General features: G+C 39.4%; 2 protein-coding genes across 3 annotated transcripts; one reads left to right on the forward strand and one right to left on the reverse strand.

Moving 5' to 3' along the window:
* Positions 1 to 708: 708 nt before the first annotated feature.
* On the reverse strand, positions 709 to 13,143 carry LOC133872766 (large ribosomal subunit protein uL22c-like). 2 transcript variants are annotated; one of them, XM_062310366.1, is made up of 7 exons: positions 13,030 to 13,143; positions 6,552 to 6,704; positions 6,175 to 6,257; positions 5,408 to 5,575; positions 1,433 to 1,543; positions 1,234 to 1,300; positions 709 to 1,154 (listed from the first exon to the last, which is right to left on the reverse strand). In XM_062310366.1, the coding sequence occupies exons 2-7, from the start codon at positions 6,670 to 6,672 to the stop codon at positions 895 to 897; spliced, it is 810 nt and encodes a 269-aa protein (XP_062166350.1). In that variant the 5' UTR covers positions 6,673 to 6,704; positions 13,030 to 13,143; the 3' UTR covers positions 709 to 894. The 2 variants fall into 2 exon arrangements, with proteins under 2 accessions (XP_062166350.1, XP_062166351.1); XM_062310367.1 differs by having other exon boundaries at positions 6,552 to 6,701; positions 13,030 to 13,119.
* A 190-nt stretch (positions 13,144 to 13,333) lies between these two features.
* LOC133872767 (agamous-like MADS-box protein AGL61) lies at positions 13,334 to 15,145 on the forward strand. Its single transcript, XM_062310368.1, has 2 exons — positions 13,334 to 13,970; positions 14,555 to 15,145. The coding sequence occupies exons 1-2, from the start codon at positions 13,452 to 13,454 to the stop codon at positions 14,564 to 14,566; spliced, it is 531 nt and encodes a 176-aa protein (XP_062166352.1). The 5' UTR covers positions 13,334 to 13,451; the 3' UTR covers positions 14,567 to 15,145.
* The last annotated feature ends 1,940 nt before the right edge of the window (positions 15,146 to 17,085 follow it).

Here is a 17,085-nt window from a genome sequence, read left to right on the forward strand (position 1 = left end):
ACATGGAAGAAGCAAATAGAAAGAGCTTATCAATAAATAGATCTCTTTACTAGTATGACTTAGATGTCTCGTATTTCTCAAAAAAAACGATTGAATTGATGGGATTTGATATGATACTTATGAGATCAATAAGATTGATATTCAAATATTATTTTCTTAGAACGTATTGATTTGACCCCATAAGCGGGACCACCACCCCATTGCATGTTACTGCCAGAAGCATAACACCATTTTTTTTCTATAGAATCCCCGATTGTTCCAAAAAACGTATTGATTTGACCCCATAAACGAGACCACCACCCCATAGCATGTTATTGCCAGAAGCATAACACCATTTTTTTTTCTATAGAATCCCCTAATTGTTCCAAAGCAACTAGAATCTGAAGCGCATGGATACAAGTTATGCCTTGAAATGAAAGACAATTCCGAATCCGCTTTGTTTACGAGTGAAACGGGAGTAGAGAAGCTTCAGATAAACCGGAATGAGTAGCAACATTTTAATATAATTTACTAAAAAAATATAATATAATTTTATCAATTCAGCCCCAAGAAAAATATGCACTAACAATTCTATTAACTAAGAGCTATCACAGTTTCCCTGGTCTCTCAAAGTTTATCTAACTGTTTGCTTACATGGGCAACCCCACAGTAAATCAAAAGCAAAAGAAAAATGTCGTAAAAGACTCAAAGACGAAGTAATGAAAGAGCTTGGTCCAATTTAAAATTTTATTATCTGAAAAGAAAAAAGGACAATTAAAAATAAAAATGTTTGAATGTAAGTGTTATCTGAGATTTAAACGAGGTTGCTCCAACATTTCTACAAGAAAATTTCTACCTGAAATTCAGACATGGGAAGAGATCTCTCGACACTTCTACAGAACCTTCTACTTGGTTTCAGGACTGTAGGCCATAGCCCTTGCGATTCCAGACTGGAGTCGTCTCAATAAGCTTATGAGGTACAAGCCGCCTCTCTCGCTTAGTGAGCTTGCGGAAATTATGGACTCTAAGTCTGGCAATCTCCGCCTCCTCTTCAGCCGTCATCTCCCTTACTACCACCGTTAGTCGGCACTCCGGTCTCATTTTGACTCCACATCTTCCTTTAGAATGGTAGGAAACTCTCTTTTTATACAATCCTTTTCCCAGAAATGCCTCAGCTGTATGAAAGGAGAGAGTGCAGGATAAGCAGGATTACAATAAGAGCAAGAATGCATCAACCTCATTTTCATCATTTACCAACAAGGAGACGATCTGGATCCAACCCATGGTTATGTGTTGCATTTGCTCGAGCTGAGTGAATAACCTGCAGAGAACACTCTTATTACATAACGTGAAAAAATTCAAAAAGAACTAAAAAAAAAAAAAAAAAACCTTCTTTCATGGCATTTTTAACACATCTTGAACATAATGCCGACATGCAGAGTGCTTGTATTACCTGATATACAGTTTTTGCAGCTCGCTTTACTGTCACTTGCAACTGCAACAATGCATCTTCAACTCGCATCCCACGAACTAATGCAGCAACCAAGTTAACCTTCTTTGGACTCTGAAAGCAGCATTAAATCAGGGGGACAAGAATATAGCATGATATACATATACACGTGTACGTGTATACATATATACGTATATATGCATATATTTACACACAATGTTTTTCAAGCAATTAAAGTTTGTTTATTGATCCAAATATAAAATTTCCAATTCTATGAAAGTTAGCAGCTGATTATAATGAAATTACGGCAGGCTTTGCTTCCACTTTAATAAATTTGTCCATCCACAGAGGACGTTTAAAAGGGATCTGCCTATTATCCTGTGAATCCTTAGAAAAACAGAAGTACAAAAATACAAAAGACGAAAATAATAATGATAAGAAGGTCCAGAATATGAATACGAGAACATCTCTTTTGTGTTGTTCTCCTGGGCCTTGGAAAGTTGGTAACAGGGTGAAGTGGAGTGGGACTAGATCTTATGATCAAATCTTAGCAAGCTTATCTGAACACCTTTTCATTATAATAGGGGATGTTTAGGCACCCTATGGTAACTGAATCATACAATTGAGCTTTAATAGCATTTGACCTCTCAAACTGGGAGTGTTACAATCAGATTACTGTATTCCCCCCCCACCCCTTTTTTTTTATAAGTAATTTTTATAGATTCCTGTAACTCCCGATGTGGTTTTGGAGCTAAATGGAGAAAGTAGATTTTTGCGTGCATTTCCACCACTCGCCTTTTCATTTTGATTAATGGTAGCCTGTATGGCTTCTTCAGGAGTTCTCGGTGCCTTCGCCAAGGAGACCCTCTCTCACCTCTTCTCTTTGCTCTAGTTATGGATGCTTGCAGCAGGAGTCTCTCTAGTGCGATGGTTGGGGGATTTGTATCAGGTTTTCGGGCTAACAATATCAACAATTCTTCTTTGGAAGTTTCTCACCTTTTGTTCGCAGATGATACACTTATTATGTGCAATGCAAATAGTGAACATATCTATAATCTGGATCACATTCTCCTGTGCTTTGAGGCCATTTCAGGATTGAAGATCAACCTCAAAAAATCTGAGTTAGTCACAGTGGGAGACGTTCCTAATATAGAGGAGCTGGCCGGTATTCTCAATTGCAGAATTTCTTATTTTCCTATGAAATACCTGGCTCTTCCTCTAGGTGACCCCTTCAAATCGAGAGCTATTTGGGATGGGATAATGGAGAGAATGGAAAAAAGGTTGGCTAGCTGGAAAAAGATCTACTTGTCAAAGGGGGCGCGTCTTACGCTCATCAAGAGCACGTTATCCAGTTTTCCTACATACTTTCTTTCCCTCTTCCCATTACTAGCAGGTATAGCTAGGTGATTGGAGCGCCTTCAGAGAGACTTTCTTTGGGATGGTCTAGGCAGGAATCCTAAAATACATCTAGTTAATTGGAAGACAGTCCAGTAGAAGGCAACCGTTTCTACCTTAGCACAAGCGCTAAGCAATAATAATGGTCAAGATATTTCACTCCTTGAACTGTTTATCAAATTCAAAAAAATTTAGCACTGGTTCGCTCGATATTGCTCTCTTCAGCTTGTCAAATGCCATTTGAAAATCAGGAGACCAGAACCACTTCTGGTCTTTCTTCAATAAATAAGTCTGTTAACACCACGACTTTCTTTGAATAACTTTCAGTAAGAGGGCTATAACAGTTTGCCAAACCCAAGAAAGATCTCAATTCAGTGACCTTAGTGGGCGTAGGCCACTCAAGAATAGCCTTGACTTTTCTTTCTGGTAACCCCCAATATGATGTCCCAAAAACTGCATCTCTGTCTAAGCGAAGTTTTTCCTGCTTCAAATAAAATTCATGCTCACAGAGCTTAGCGCTGAGCTACCATTCCTCTGATCTAATGCCCCTATGCGCCACTCCTCTTTGCTTGCTTGCATCTTCACTAAATATGAGCTCCTAGGCCGTTTTCTTCGCATGTTCCAATATTTACACGAGTAAGTTCTTTCAAAACCTAGGGTAAGGCGCTTATACTCTTTGATTGAAGCAGTATCGGGTGCAATTTCTGGTTGAAGTAGTAAGCAGGTGTTCTCGCACCGCCATCCCGTAAGGGGTGGAGTCAGGGGCACCCTTTATAATATGCATGCAGTCATTAGACATTATATGGTACGTGTAAAATGGTAGTTTAGCTAAGTAAATAAGAGGAATTATTATCGCTTAACGCTTGTGTTAAGGAAGAAAATTCTATCGATATTTACCCTATGTCAACAGCCATGACGTCAAGTACATCAGGATGTACAGAAGACAATTTCGATATCGATATTTACCCTATTATCGCTTAGGGATGGTCCAGGCAGGGATCCTAAAATACATCTGGTTAATTGGAAGACAGTTTGCGACCCTGTTTCCAGAGGGGGTTGGGTATTAAAAAGTTGATGGTATTCAACAAGGCTATTCTAGGTAAATGGCTTTGGAGATTTGGGCATGAGGAGCATTCCTTATGAAGACAGATGATTGAATTGAAGTATGGGCTCAAGAGAGGAGGTTGGTGCTCAGAGGAAGCTTGAAGTCCTTATGGGGTGAGCCTTAGGAGGAATATTAGAAATGGTTGGGATTCTTTTTCCAATTTCCTATCCTACAAGGTTGGTGATGGTTCTCACATTAATTTCTGGCATGATGTATGGTGTGGAATAGAGCCACTTAAGCATTCTTTTTCCGAACTCTATTCCATTGCTCGAAACAAGGCCTCTGTGGCTAATTATTTGGACCTATCTAGTTCCTTTATCCATTGGAATCCTAGTTTTATTAGGGCGGCACATGATTGGGAACTAGAATCTTTTGACTCATTCTTTAGTCTCCTATATTCCTCAAAGACGCATCCAAGGGAAGTTGACAACTTGTTGTGGACTCCCTCTAGTAGCCAGAAATTTGCAGTGAAGAGTTATTATACTCTGTTATAGTCAAGTGAGCACAGTTCTTTCTCTTAGAGAAGTGTTTGGAAGGTCAAGGCGCCTCCTCGCATTGCTTTCTTCTTGTAGACAGCAGCACTTCATAGAATTCCCACGGTGGATACTCTTAGAAAGATAGGCTTCTCTTTAGCTAATTAGTATTGTCTTTGTAAAAAGAATGAGGAAACGACTAATCACCTTCTCATCCACTGCGAATATACTTTGGCTCTCTGGCAATTGATCCTTAAATCTTTTTGGAGTCTCATGAGTTATGCCTAACAACATCTAAGAACTTCTTCATTGTTGGAAAGTACAAGCGAGGGGACATCCCAAAGAGGCTATCTGGAAAATTATTCCTGCCCTCTTAATGTGGAGCATTTGGAGAGAAATGAATCGTCATATTTTCGAGGATAGTGAGACAAACGTGCTATTCTTTTTTGAGATCTCTCTTGGATTAGGTTCTTGTTAATGTTCCTAACTTTATCTTTACAAATTTGGTTGATTTGACTAGCTTTTTACATTGTAACAGCTTATAGGTTGAGTCCATATTGTATACTCTTCGTGTGCTTGGGTTTAACCCTTTTTTTTCTCAATAAGATCTGAATTATTCATTAAAAAAAATAAAATAAAATAAAAATAAAAGATTACTATATTCACCAAAAGTAGAACCAAATTCATCAGTTCTATCCTAAGAAGTATTTATTTATTTTTATTGGTAAGTTACACATGCAACTGGTGGGACTTGAACCGACAACCTCGCCCTCCACTTTGCTACAAAGGGAGAAAGTACAATTTGAGCTAAAGCTCATTGCTAATTGGAAAGATATGCATTAAAGAAATGGTAAATATACTCATCAAAAGCTGTCAAAAGCATACAATAATCTCAAATGGCTATAAATATGACATAAGACTGAACAAATATGAATTTAATGTCTAAATGTCCCACTAATATTCTTAGTAGACACTAACCAATGCAAAAAATAAGACATCTCATACCTGTTTAATGCCCTTTAATATGGCTTGAACTTTGGAAGGCTTAGAGACTGCTTTCTGGTTCTGATCTTCACTTTTTCCACTATTTAATGCTAATACAGGAGTCAATGGAGATGGAATGGCTGCTTCTTCAGAAGAATCAGCTAGTAACTTCCTTGAACTGGAAACTCCCTGGATCAGTAAAAGATTATCAAAACAAAATATCACCACAGTAAACCATGTCTAGAAATCCACTTTCGATGATTATAACTACTTTAACTTATATATGTAAATTGGAGGATAAAACTCAACCTTCAAAACGCACACTGTATGAGCATGATTTAAACATTGAGTTTCATCCTCTAATTGACATGAACGCTTCCAAGATATGTACTTACATCATCCCTCCTCTTTTTTGATAAGTCATTATACTTGCACTTCATCATACTAAAAAATTTAATTTACAAATTAAATCTATACATTTAAAAGATGTTTAGTCCACGTCTGCTGCATCTCTAATGTGTACTATAATGTGATGGAATTTTACTTGAGAATTCTGGACACCATAGATGGTTTACAATATATGTCCATGTTTGTTGGAGAATGTCATGTTTAAAATGCTGCACAGATTCTCTGTTAAAGTATCCTAGCTACATAGGATAAAAACCAAGAAGAGCTTCACTAAACTAGAGGACAGGTGAGGAACTAATATCAGTAAAAAAACAAATCAAGAATCGAAAAGAAAAGGTTTCATTTAAAAAAATATATGACAAAGGATAAGTTAGCAGTACCAATTGTTGAAAATATTGATAAAAAGGCCTTGAGATGTTTGCAGTAGGTGGTCTCCATAGTCTCTGCAGATAAGGTAACTCACCTGCAAAAGCAGTAAGTGTTATTCGATACTCAAATTTGAGTTATTATTAGACAGAAAACACTGAAAGGCATTGAAAAAATGGGGGAAGGGGAGGGGGAAGGGGTTTAATAAACAGGGCCATTATCTCAAAGACGACAACAACAATGGCATTTCAAACATAGAACTTGGTTTTGAATGACAGGACCAACAACGAAAACAAAAATGCTATCTAAAAATACTCCATTTCTAAAATCAGTTACTTAATAAAACTTCATATGTGGCAAAATGTTTCCACCAAAAAAATTGGAGACTGACATGGAGAAATAGAGGATTCCAAGCGATGCGAAGAAAAGTTGGCAGATACGTTGTAACTATGTTCCACCCTATTCCCAACACCACGAAGCACAAATTGTATGTGTCTCTGCCAGCCCACCATGGCCTCAAAAGCTAACTCTACCAACAAATCTTCTGCAAGGAAAACATCAAATTATCTACAAGTAAGCAAAAGTAGACAGTAAAATCAAGAAAACAACAATGAACAAAATAATAGACATGTGTTAGTTGGGTAAAGTAAAACTCAACAATCTCTCATTCAAGACCCAAAAGGCCATCTACATCTATCACCCAGTTGACAAACTTAACACTCCTTAATTTGTTTTAGTCCTATTTTCAATCCTCAAACATGTTTATGTAGAAAATGATCAACATTTATTTCAGCGTAAAATATTTTCTATTGGAAAATGTTTTCAGCAAAATCATTTTTTAGGAAAAAAATTTCCACTAAAAAAATTTTCAACGTTTGGCTCATACAGAAAATCCGCAAATATTTCTTATTTTTTCATTCAATCATAGTACCATATAAATATCAATTTTTATTCACAACATAAAAATATTAATATAAAACAACTAAAAAATCAACCAAAAAATTATGTTTAATTAAAATATACACATTAACTAACAATGATGATATATTTTCAAGTTGGGAGAGCCATAAATAACATCCAACAATACATTTAAACTACCGACAAAAGTTCAATGAATATTACCTTTCAAGTTCAACCACAAATATTACAATCAAATTTTGGCCAAAGTACCATCAATAATATGATAATACATATCGATAATACACAAATTCTTATCTCCATGGTTGTTAAGAACTTATCAAAATTCAAAGAAAACTATAGGACTCATTCTTATTTGGTTAGTACAATCTTGCTTGCCTCCAAAAAGAATACAATTCATATAAATCTCTCTTTCATACTCTCGATTAACATGAAGTTCCCTAAGTAATAATCTCCTAGATCTAATATCTTCTAAGATTATAGCTCCAACAGCAAGGATAGATGCAACTGTGGTCATAACTGTTGCAAGAATTTTTTTCATCCATCTACAAACAACACAAAAAATGGAGCCAACCCCAAGTGAGAGAAGTAATAAGGAAGCAATAGTTACACAGTACAGATTTAGTTAAACTGAAACAACGGCCCCTTGTACATAGATTAAGGCCATTAGATTTGCAAACAATTCGACTTGAACGGTCTCAGCAGGAGCTGAGAGGTTTTAAAACAAAGGAGAGGTAAAAGAGATAATAGAACAGCTAAAGAGACTATAGTATTGCTGTATAATTTCTGTCGTACTCATCAATGTGAGCGTGTATTGATATTTATAGAAGTAGAAGAATAGAAGTATAGTTTAGATACAACTCTATCTCTAGTTTTAAACACATGATTATCTAACTACAACCGCATGCTGGATGCTTAACATCTCAGCATGCGTTTACAAACAAAGTGTTGCAATCCTATTATGATTCTAGAACCTAAGACTTATTACTAGAGTTCCGGATCTGTAGATTGTTTAGGATATGCATCTAAACTATACTTCTATTCTTCTACTTCTATAAATATCAATACACACTCACATTGATGAGTATGACAGAAATTATACAGCAATACTATAGTCTCTTTAGCTGTTCTCTTATGGTATCAGAGCCACATATAGACTAACGTCTCATATGTCCATCTCATCTGAACCCTCCACTCCCACCGCTGCCGTCTCCATACCCACTGCTGCCATAGCCTCTCCTACTCCTTCCATTTCCTCTATCTCTACCATGGCTTCAACGCCTCCCCCAACTAACCCTTCCTCAAATGTTTTTCCCGTTTCTAACATGACTCATTCCCTCCACATCAAGCTGGCCAAAGGGAATTTTTTTTTTTGATAAGTAATGATAGTTTTATTGAAAGCGTAAGGCGCCCCTACGTACACTAGAAGTATACAACAGGAAACACCTAACTAGAAAGCGAAAAAGAAGCAAGAAATTCAGCAAAGCTGATAGATAAAGGGTACAAATAAGCCATCGACCAGACATACAAGGTATGGAGAAACAACTCTAGCACCTCCTCTAGGGAGCTCTCTAGATTCTCAAAATACCTAAGGTTTCTCTCTCTCCAAATACACCAAAAAAGGCAAATAGGCACCATCTTCCATGAAGTAGCGCTCCCAGATCTCCCAGACTTCCACCAACAAGCAACTAAGTCAAGCACACTCCTAGGCATGACCCACGAAATACCAAAGCGGGAGAAAATGTTGTTCCAAAGAGTTGAGGCTAGATCGCAATGCAGAAGGATATGGTCCACTGATTCCCCATCCCGCTTGCAAAGACAACATCTATCCACAATAATTATGTGCCTCTTCCTAAGATTGTCCAAGGTAAGAATTCTGCCTAGAGCTGCAGACCAAGTGAAGAAGGCTGCCCTCGGGGGAGCCTGAGACCGCCACACACACTTCCATGGGAACCACGTACCTCCAGAACCCATCATAGAACCAAAATATGACTTCACCCCGAACACACCTTTCTTGGACGGGACCCATTTGAGACAATCAGCCCTCTCAAAGTTCACCTTGGTAGCGCCCAGCACCTGGAAGAAAGAGGCAAAAACATCGACTTCCCAATTATGAGCCTCTCTAATAAAGCTCACGTTCCATTGAATGGACCCACCCAAACTCTCCAAATTATCAGTCACTGACGCATCCTTCACTCGAGCAATGCCAAAGAGATCAGGAAACACTTCTTTCAGAATCGAATCTCCACACCACAAGTCATGCCAAAATCTAATCCTGCTCCCATCCCCCACCTCAAATCTAAGGAATTTGGAGAAATTCTCCCATCCTTTCCTTATAAACTTCCACAACCCTACTCCAAACGCTCCAGCAACCTCTCGGGAGCACCACCCACCCCACAAACTTCCATATTTGGAATCCACCGCGACTCTCCATCAAGCATCTCTATCCATGCCAAAACACCATAACCATTTACCTAGCAATGCTCGATTGAACTGAACCAACTTCCTAATGCCCAGCCCCCCATTCGAAATAGGAGTACAAACCTTCTCCCAACTCACCAAATGGTATTTAAAATCTTCACCCATTCCACCCCAAAGAAAATCGCGTTGCAACTTCTCAATGCGAGAAGCAACACTCACCGGTATAGGGAACAAAGACATGTAGTACGTAGGCAAGTTAGAAAGCGTACTCTTGATAAGGGTCACTCTCCCTCCCTTAGAGAGGTATAACCTTTTCCAACTAGCCAACCGTTTTTCAACCTTCTCAATAACTCCATCCCAGATACGAAAAGACTTGTAAGGAGCCCCCAATGGAAGACCCAGATACATCACAGGCAAATGAGCAACTTCACACTCTAAAATCTCGGCTAACCTTCTCACGTGAGCGACATTCCCCACTGGAATAATGCTGGATTTGGCCAAGTTAACCTTAAGACCCGATACAGCCTCAAATAAGAGCAAGAGACCTCGCAAAGACCGACTCTTTGAGGAGCTTGCATCACAGAAAATCAATGTGTCATCAGCAAACAAAAGGTGGGAAAAAGAAGCATCGCCCACTCTGAAACCATCCAACACACCCCCACTCACTGCCGCAGTAATCATCCGACTCAGCGCCTCCATAACAAACACAAACAACAGGGGGGACAAAGGGTCTCCTTGCCTAAGGCCTCGCGAGCTGCTGAAAAAGCCATATGGTGAGCCATTAACTAGCACCGAAAACTTTGCAGAAGAAATGCACCGAGCTATCCACGAACACCACTTACCCCCAAAGCCGAATCTCCTCAACATATACAACAGAAAATCCCAATTGACGTGATCATAAGCTTTTTCTAAATCCATTTTGCAAACGACTCCCGGCTCCCTTGATTTAATACGACTATCAAGGCATTCATTCGCAATAAGGATTGGATCAAGAATCTGCCTCCCTTTGATGAAAGCACTCTGGGATTTGGAGATAACATTATCCATAACCGTCTTCAATCTGTTGGCCAAGACTTTAGCAATAATCTTGTAGATACCTCCTACAAGGCTTATAGGCCGGAAATCTTTGAGAGACAAGGCTCCTGGAGTCTTAGGAATAAGAGAAATAAAAGAAGCATTTAAACTCTTCTCAAAAACTTCTCTAGCATGAAACTCAGAAAAACCTTCATAATGTCCAATCGCACCACCTCCCAACAAGCTTGGAAAAAAGCCATTGTGAAGCCATCCGGACCCGGCGCTTTGTCGCCATTCAAAGCAAACACTACCTTTCTAACTTCCTCCTCCTCAAAGTCTCTCTCCAACCACCTAGCTTCTGACTCTAAAATGGCATCAAAGGAAAGATCATCCAACCGCGGCCTCCAACTGTGCTTCTCAAAGAAGAGATCTTGATAGAACTGAACCACATGCTCCCCTATCTCTGCCGGATTAGAAGAAATGGAATCTCCAATCAATAAGGAATCTCATGGCTTGGAATACTCAAATCCTTGCCTACATCAAAGGGCAGGATGCTTATGGTTTTCTAGACGGTTCTTCTCAACCTCCTGCACAGCATATTCCGAATTCCAGCACTGCTGAAGGTGCTCCTGCTAATATTATCAATCCTGATTATCTTGCGTGGTGTCAACGGGATCAAATGATCCTCAGTGTTCTTATCTCTACTCTCACTGAACCATATATGGTTCATGCAGTCGGATGTGCTACAGCCAGCACCTTGTGGAGCACCTTGATCTCCATGTTCGCATCTCAAGCCAAGGCTCGTGTCTTGCAGATTTACTTCCAACTTGCCATTGTCCAAAAGGGAAATAACTCCATCACTGGGTATTTCCAAACGATCAAAACCTTGCAAGATACCTTGGCTGCTGCTAGACAACCTATAAATGTGTTTGAGGTTATTTCCTTCCTCCTTGAAGGCCTTGGCACCAAGTTTGATTCCTTTGTTACGTCTGTAACAACTTGGGTGGATCCTTTATCATTTGATGAGCTCTATGGTCATCTCCTAGCTCATGAGATGCGGATTGAGCAGCAATTTCCAGTCTTGGAACTCGCCTAGCCGTCTGCCCACTACACCACTCGTGCTGCCATGCTGAGGGGAAGAGAATACCGTGGTGGCTGAGGCTCTTACTCTGGAGGCCGCACATCTTTCCGAGGCAGAGGCCCTTCTTCTAGCAACCATGGCCAAGGATCCTACTTCAACAATGATGCTCCTTCCAACCAGCATGTATGTCAATTTTGTGGTCAAATTGGCCACACCACCGCTCGGTGCTACCAAAGGTTGGAATCTGTCCAATCTTCTGACTCTTATCAGCAACAACCACAGGCCTCCTAGTAGCATCCACATTCCTACTACTCCTCTCCTGCCCTGTCAACTGAAAAAAATTGGTATCCTGATACCGGGGCCACTCACCATGTCACTAGTGAGCACCAACACCTCAACCTCTCATCCGAGGACTACACTGGCCAGGATAAGATTTGTGTAGGAGATTGTTCAAGTTTGCCTATCACTCATATTGGTTCTGCTCTCTTAACTCTTACCCGTCGCCATTATATTCTTACTCAACTTCTTCATGTTCCTCTTATTTGCAAAAATCTACTCTCAGTTCAACAATTTGCACGTTATAATGCTGTCCTTTTTGAATTTCACCCTTCCTATTTTGTGATTAAGGACTGCAAATCCGAGATTACTCTTCATCACGGCCCTCTTAAGGATGGACTTTACCAACTCCATCCTTCATCTACCTCCTCCATCAATAAAAAAGCTCTTGTAGGTGAACGGACCTCCACCAATCACTAGCACAAGCGCTTAGGTCATCCCACACTCCACACAGTCCAACGAGTTCGCTCTATGTTTCAGCTTCAAGTCATCACCAATAAGGCAACTTCTCCTTGTGCGGCCTGTCCGCATGCCAAAGGCCATCAATTGCCCTTTCCAGTTTCATCTTCTAGCATTTGTAAACCTTTAGATTTAGTTTATTCTGATGTATGGGGTCCTTTCCCAACTCTTTCTATTAATTTAGTTTATTGAAACCCTATTTCTCTCCCAAACAAAATCCCGAACCTATTCTTCCAGTTCTGACCCAAAATAATCCGAATTTCTTAATTATCTGACATCACCCAATCTGTTGGTGGTGGGCTGAAAGCGGGTTCCGTCAATGATGGACTGAACAGCGATTTTCTCTCCGGTATCCGAGAAGGTGGGCGCCGACGTGTGGTGGTGTGCGGCCGTGGCAGTCAGCCGTGCGTGGTGCTGATCTTTAGTGGTCTGTGCAATAGTGTTGAGGAAGAAGAAGGGTGTCTATTGAGCGGTGCTGCAGTGCAGGAAAATAAATGCAAAACGGTCTAAAAGCACCGAGAACAACACCAACCACAGTCAAACAGAACATATATATCTACACCATCCACCAATAACAAATTTCATAGAACCAAAACAAAAGTGCCCAAACAGAGAGTGACCGAGCGCTTGAGATGTTTACCTGAACGGGTTGCGGTTCCTGCGAGCTGAGTAGCAGCTAGTCGGCTTCGGAGAGAGACGGAGTCCCAAGCTTTTCACGAAATGAAAAGAAGCCTAAATCGAAGTATACGGGTTTGAACCGACCCGGAAACCTAAGTCACAAATGGGCCTTGATGGGCCTGTAAATTTTTAAAACAATCGGCCCAACAAAGACCCCAAAACTTGACTTGCAAGGCGCCGCCATAAGTCTGATTTGGGAAATTGGAAAGATTTGGGAAACTGAACCCTCGAAGGCAACGGTTATATTATATATACCTCTCTTTCAGAGTACTTTTCGTTTGCGTCCATACTACTACCGTCACGAAGAAGATCTGAATCGTAGTTTTTGCTTTCTTCTCTTTCTAGTTTCTAGTTTCTCATTCTGTGTGTATAAAGTCGAGAGAGATGGGCAGGCCACAAGGTACGGGGAGAAGGAAGATCGACATCAAGAGAATAGAGAAGAAGCAGAGCCGGTTGGTGACCTTCTCGAAGCGCCGGCATGGGTTATTCAGCAAGGCGGCCCAGCTTTGCTCGTCCTCCGGTGCCCACATAGCTATCATCGTATTCTCTCCGCACGACAGGCCCTACGCGTTCGGCCACCCATCCGTGGACGCGGTGATCGAGCGGTTCCTTGGCCTCCAAGAAGACTTGAAAGATGTTGGGGCTGTGAAGAAGGTGAAGAAGGTGCAAGATCGCGTCGAGGGAGAGGGAAACAAATGGATTTGCTTGGACATACCGATAGAGAAGATGGGGTTGGATGAGCTCGAGCGGGAGGAGGCGTTCTTGGAAGAGTTGAGGAACAGAGTGGCCGTGCGGGTGGACGAGATGGGGACGCGGAGGGTCGCTACCAAAGAGTTTTTTCCCCTTAATCCGTTACTTGAGGAAGAGGATATTCGCATGGACGGAGCCAAAAATTCTTATGAAGTAGGTATTTGTATGAATGGAGTTAGAAATTCTTATGAAGGGGATATTCATATGGATGGAGTCAAAAATTCTTATGAAGAAGATATTCGCATGAATAAAATTAGAAATTTTTATAAAGAAGATATTTGTATGGACGGAACTAAAAATTCTTATAAAGAGGATATTCATATAGAAAGAGCCAAAAATTCTTATGAATATGACCAGGGGACAAAAAAAAAATTAATTGATAAAGATAGTAGGCTAAATTTTTTATTTGGAATTGAAGAGAGGCCATAGTTTATACCGCGGCCTTAAATCCGTTCCTGGTTCAAGGTATTGAAATGTTTAATTTGGAAGAATTAGGGTTTTGCTTCTTTTGTTTTTAATTTATTTTTTATTATTCGATTGAAGTGTTGCAGTATGTAATTTATTTTTAATTAAAGAGTGAGAATCGAACTACTTCGGTGGTTATATTTACTAAATTTTGTTGATTGGCACTTCTACTGTGAGCCAAAACGTTAGGATAATTGTAGCCCACAATTTTCCCCCTGTTTTTTTTTCTTCTTGTAATTTATATCCAGGGTTGATTAACATCTCATTAACAGAGATTATTATGAAAGAAGAAGAAGAAGAAGAAGAAGAAGAAGAAGAAGAAGAGCCAAAAAATAATCACTGTTGACGGAGCTTCCTCTTTAACCAGTTCTTTCGTAGAGAAGGCATCCAATGCTAAAAGAGATATGTTTCTTGCATTTTCAGCTGTACACCTAATTTGACATGGACTGACTTCTGCTTCTTTCTTTTTCTTTTCTTTTCTTTTCTTTACTTTTTGATCTGAAAACGGGTTGGAGGGAAATTTCTCCTCCAACGTACACGTTCTCTCTCTCTCTCTCTGGAACAGTTTCCGGCCGGTTTGTCTCTGCAACTTCTGTCCAGGAGGAGGCCGTCCTTATCTCTCTCTCTGTGGCCGGCCGTTTCGTTTCTGCAATGGATTTAGCAGCCGGATCTGTCTCCGACATAATGAAAAAAGTTCTCTCGCTCTGTGTTGAGCTAACATTTTTATGGAGATAATGTTTCTCTATGTTTACAAATCTCACTGTCGTTCTTTGTCTCTCTTCGTCGTTGTTCTTCTCTACCGGTACTGTCTCCACCGCCGCTGACTCTCTTTTTGTTGTTGGAGAGTGTTAGTGATTTTGCGAGTTCGATTGTTAGATGATGTTGGTGATTTTGCTTGGTTCTGAATCAATTTTCGAAAAAAAAAAACAAAAAAAACAAAAAACAAAAAGAAAAAAAAAAAAAAAAACCGATTTGTTTTGGTACAGTAGGTCTTTTGATTTATTTTGGGTTTTGATTTTGGAAATAATGTAAGCTGATTATCGGATGGTGTTGGTGATTTTGCTTGGTTCTGATCCGGTTTAAGTAAAAAAAAAAAAAAGTTTTGGCACCGGGTATTTTGATTTATTTTGGTGATTGTAGTTTGTTGTTAGTGGGCATTTTGTGATGAAATTTTTGTTTGGTTCTAGAAAGATAAGGTGATTTGAAAGGAAAACTCCTGGAAGTTCCTTTGGAAGTAATATATCTATATCTATGTATATGTGGTTACAAAGAATTGGTTGCCCGGTTTGAAGGGATTGTCCACACTTTTTGAGAGATCGCTAAGTAATAGAACCTGTGATTTATGAATACACCACTGCAGAATTTACAGAAGCCGGAAATATCATGACATGGGAAAACTCCCCAAAGTAATGTGAATACATGTCCATATAACGTACAACATATACATAGAAATAGATATATAACTTCCAAGAGTTTTCCTTTCAAATCACCTTTCTAGCAAACAAATTTTCCATGTAAACAAACATCAATGAAGCAGTGTTTAATTTTCTCGGCACTTCAGAGGAACATGTGAATTGATTTTACGACAGAATATTTGGAAAAATAAAAATTTCCCCTCAAACCAAATCTGAACTAAGCAAAAATTTCATCACAAATCACCCACTAACAACAAACTACAACCAAAACCAAAACCCAAAATAAATCAAAATACCCGGCACCAAAACTTTTTTGTTTTTTTTTTTTTTTTCCTCAAACCGAATCAAAACCAAGTAAAATCACCAACACCATCCAACAACCAGCTTATATTATTTCCAAAATCAAAACCCAAAATAAATCAAAAGACCTACTGTACCAAAACAAATTGGTTTTTTGTTTTTTCCTAAAACCGAATCAAAACCAAGCAAAATCACCAACACCATCCAACAATCAAAACCTACAAAATTACTAACACTATCCAACAACAAACAAAAGACCTAATTTTTTTCCCCCTCAAATTGAATCAGAACCCGACAAAAAATTCAAACAATATGATTCAATAATTTTAGAGAGAGAGAGTCACCAGTAGTGAAGACGACACCGGAAGAGAAGAACGACGACGAAGAGAGACAGAGAACGGCAGTGAAATCTGTAAACATGGAAAAACATTATACCTATAAAAATGTTAGCTCAACAGGGAGAGAGAGAGAGAGAGAGAGAGAGAGAGAGAGAGAGAGAGAGAGAACACGAGTGCGTTGGGGGGGAAATCCAACCCGTTTTCAGATCCAAAAGAAAGAAAAAATAAAATTAAAAGTTAGTCCATGTCGGACTAGGTGTACAATTGATGTACAACTGAAGTGCAAGAAACATATCTCATGTTAACCTACAAAAAAAAAAAATGTGTATTAAACCAATTTTCACGGCCCATGCTTGTTTGCTATATATATATATATAAGTAATGTCATTTCATTTCATTAATAAAGCACAGATGAGCACAACCATAATACAGAAGGAATATACAAGATAACCCCTTATATGAAGGAACAGAAAATAAATTCAAAAAATCAGCATAAGTTTAAAACACTCAAACTATGATAAACCGCCATCCATATATATAACATGTTAAACAAAAGCTTCCGTAACTCCAACATCGATGTCTCTACGTTTTCAAAGTGCTGAGCATTCATTTCAAGCCAAAGACACCACATTAAACACAACGGAACTAACCGCCAAACTTCCTTAGCTGGACCACACCCAAACGAATCGCTCCAGCTAGTCAACAAATCCAGCACCCTTTGAGGCAAAACTCACTCTACCCCAAACAAAA

Source organism: Alnus glutinosa, chromosome 7 (genome assembly GCF_958979055.1).
Source record: "Alnus glutinosa chromosome 7, dhAlnGlut1.1, whole genome shotgun sequence".
Lineage (NCBI taxonomy): Eukaryota > Viridiplantae > Streptophyta > Magnoliopsida > Fagales > Betulaceae > Alnus > Alnus glutinosa.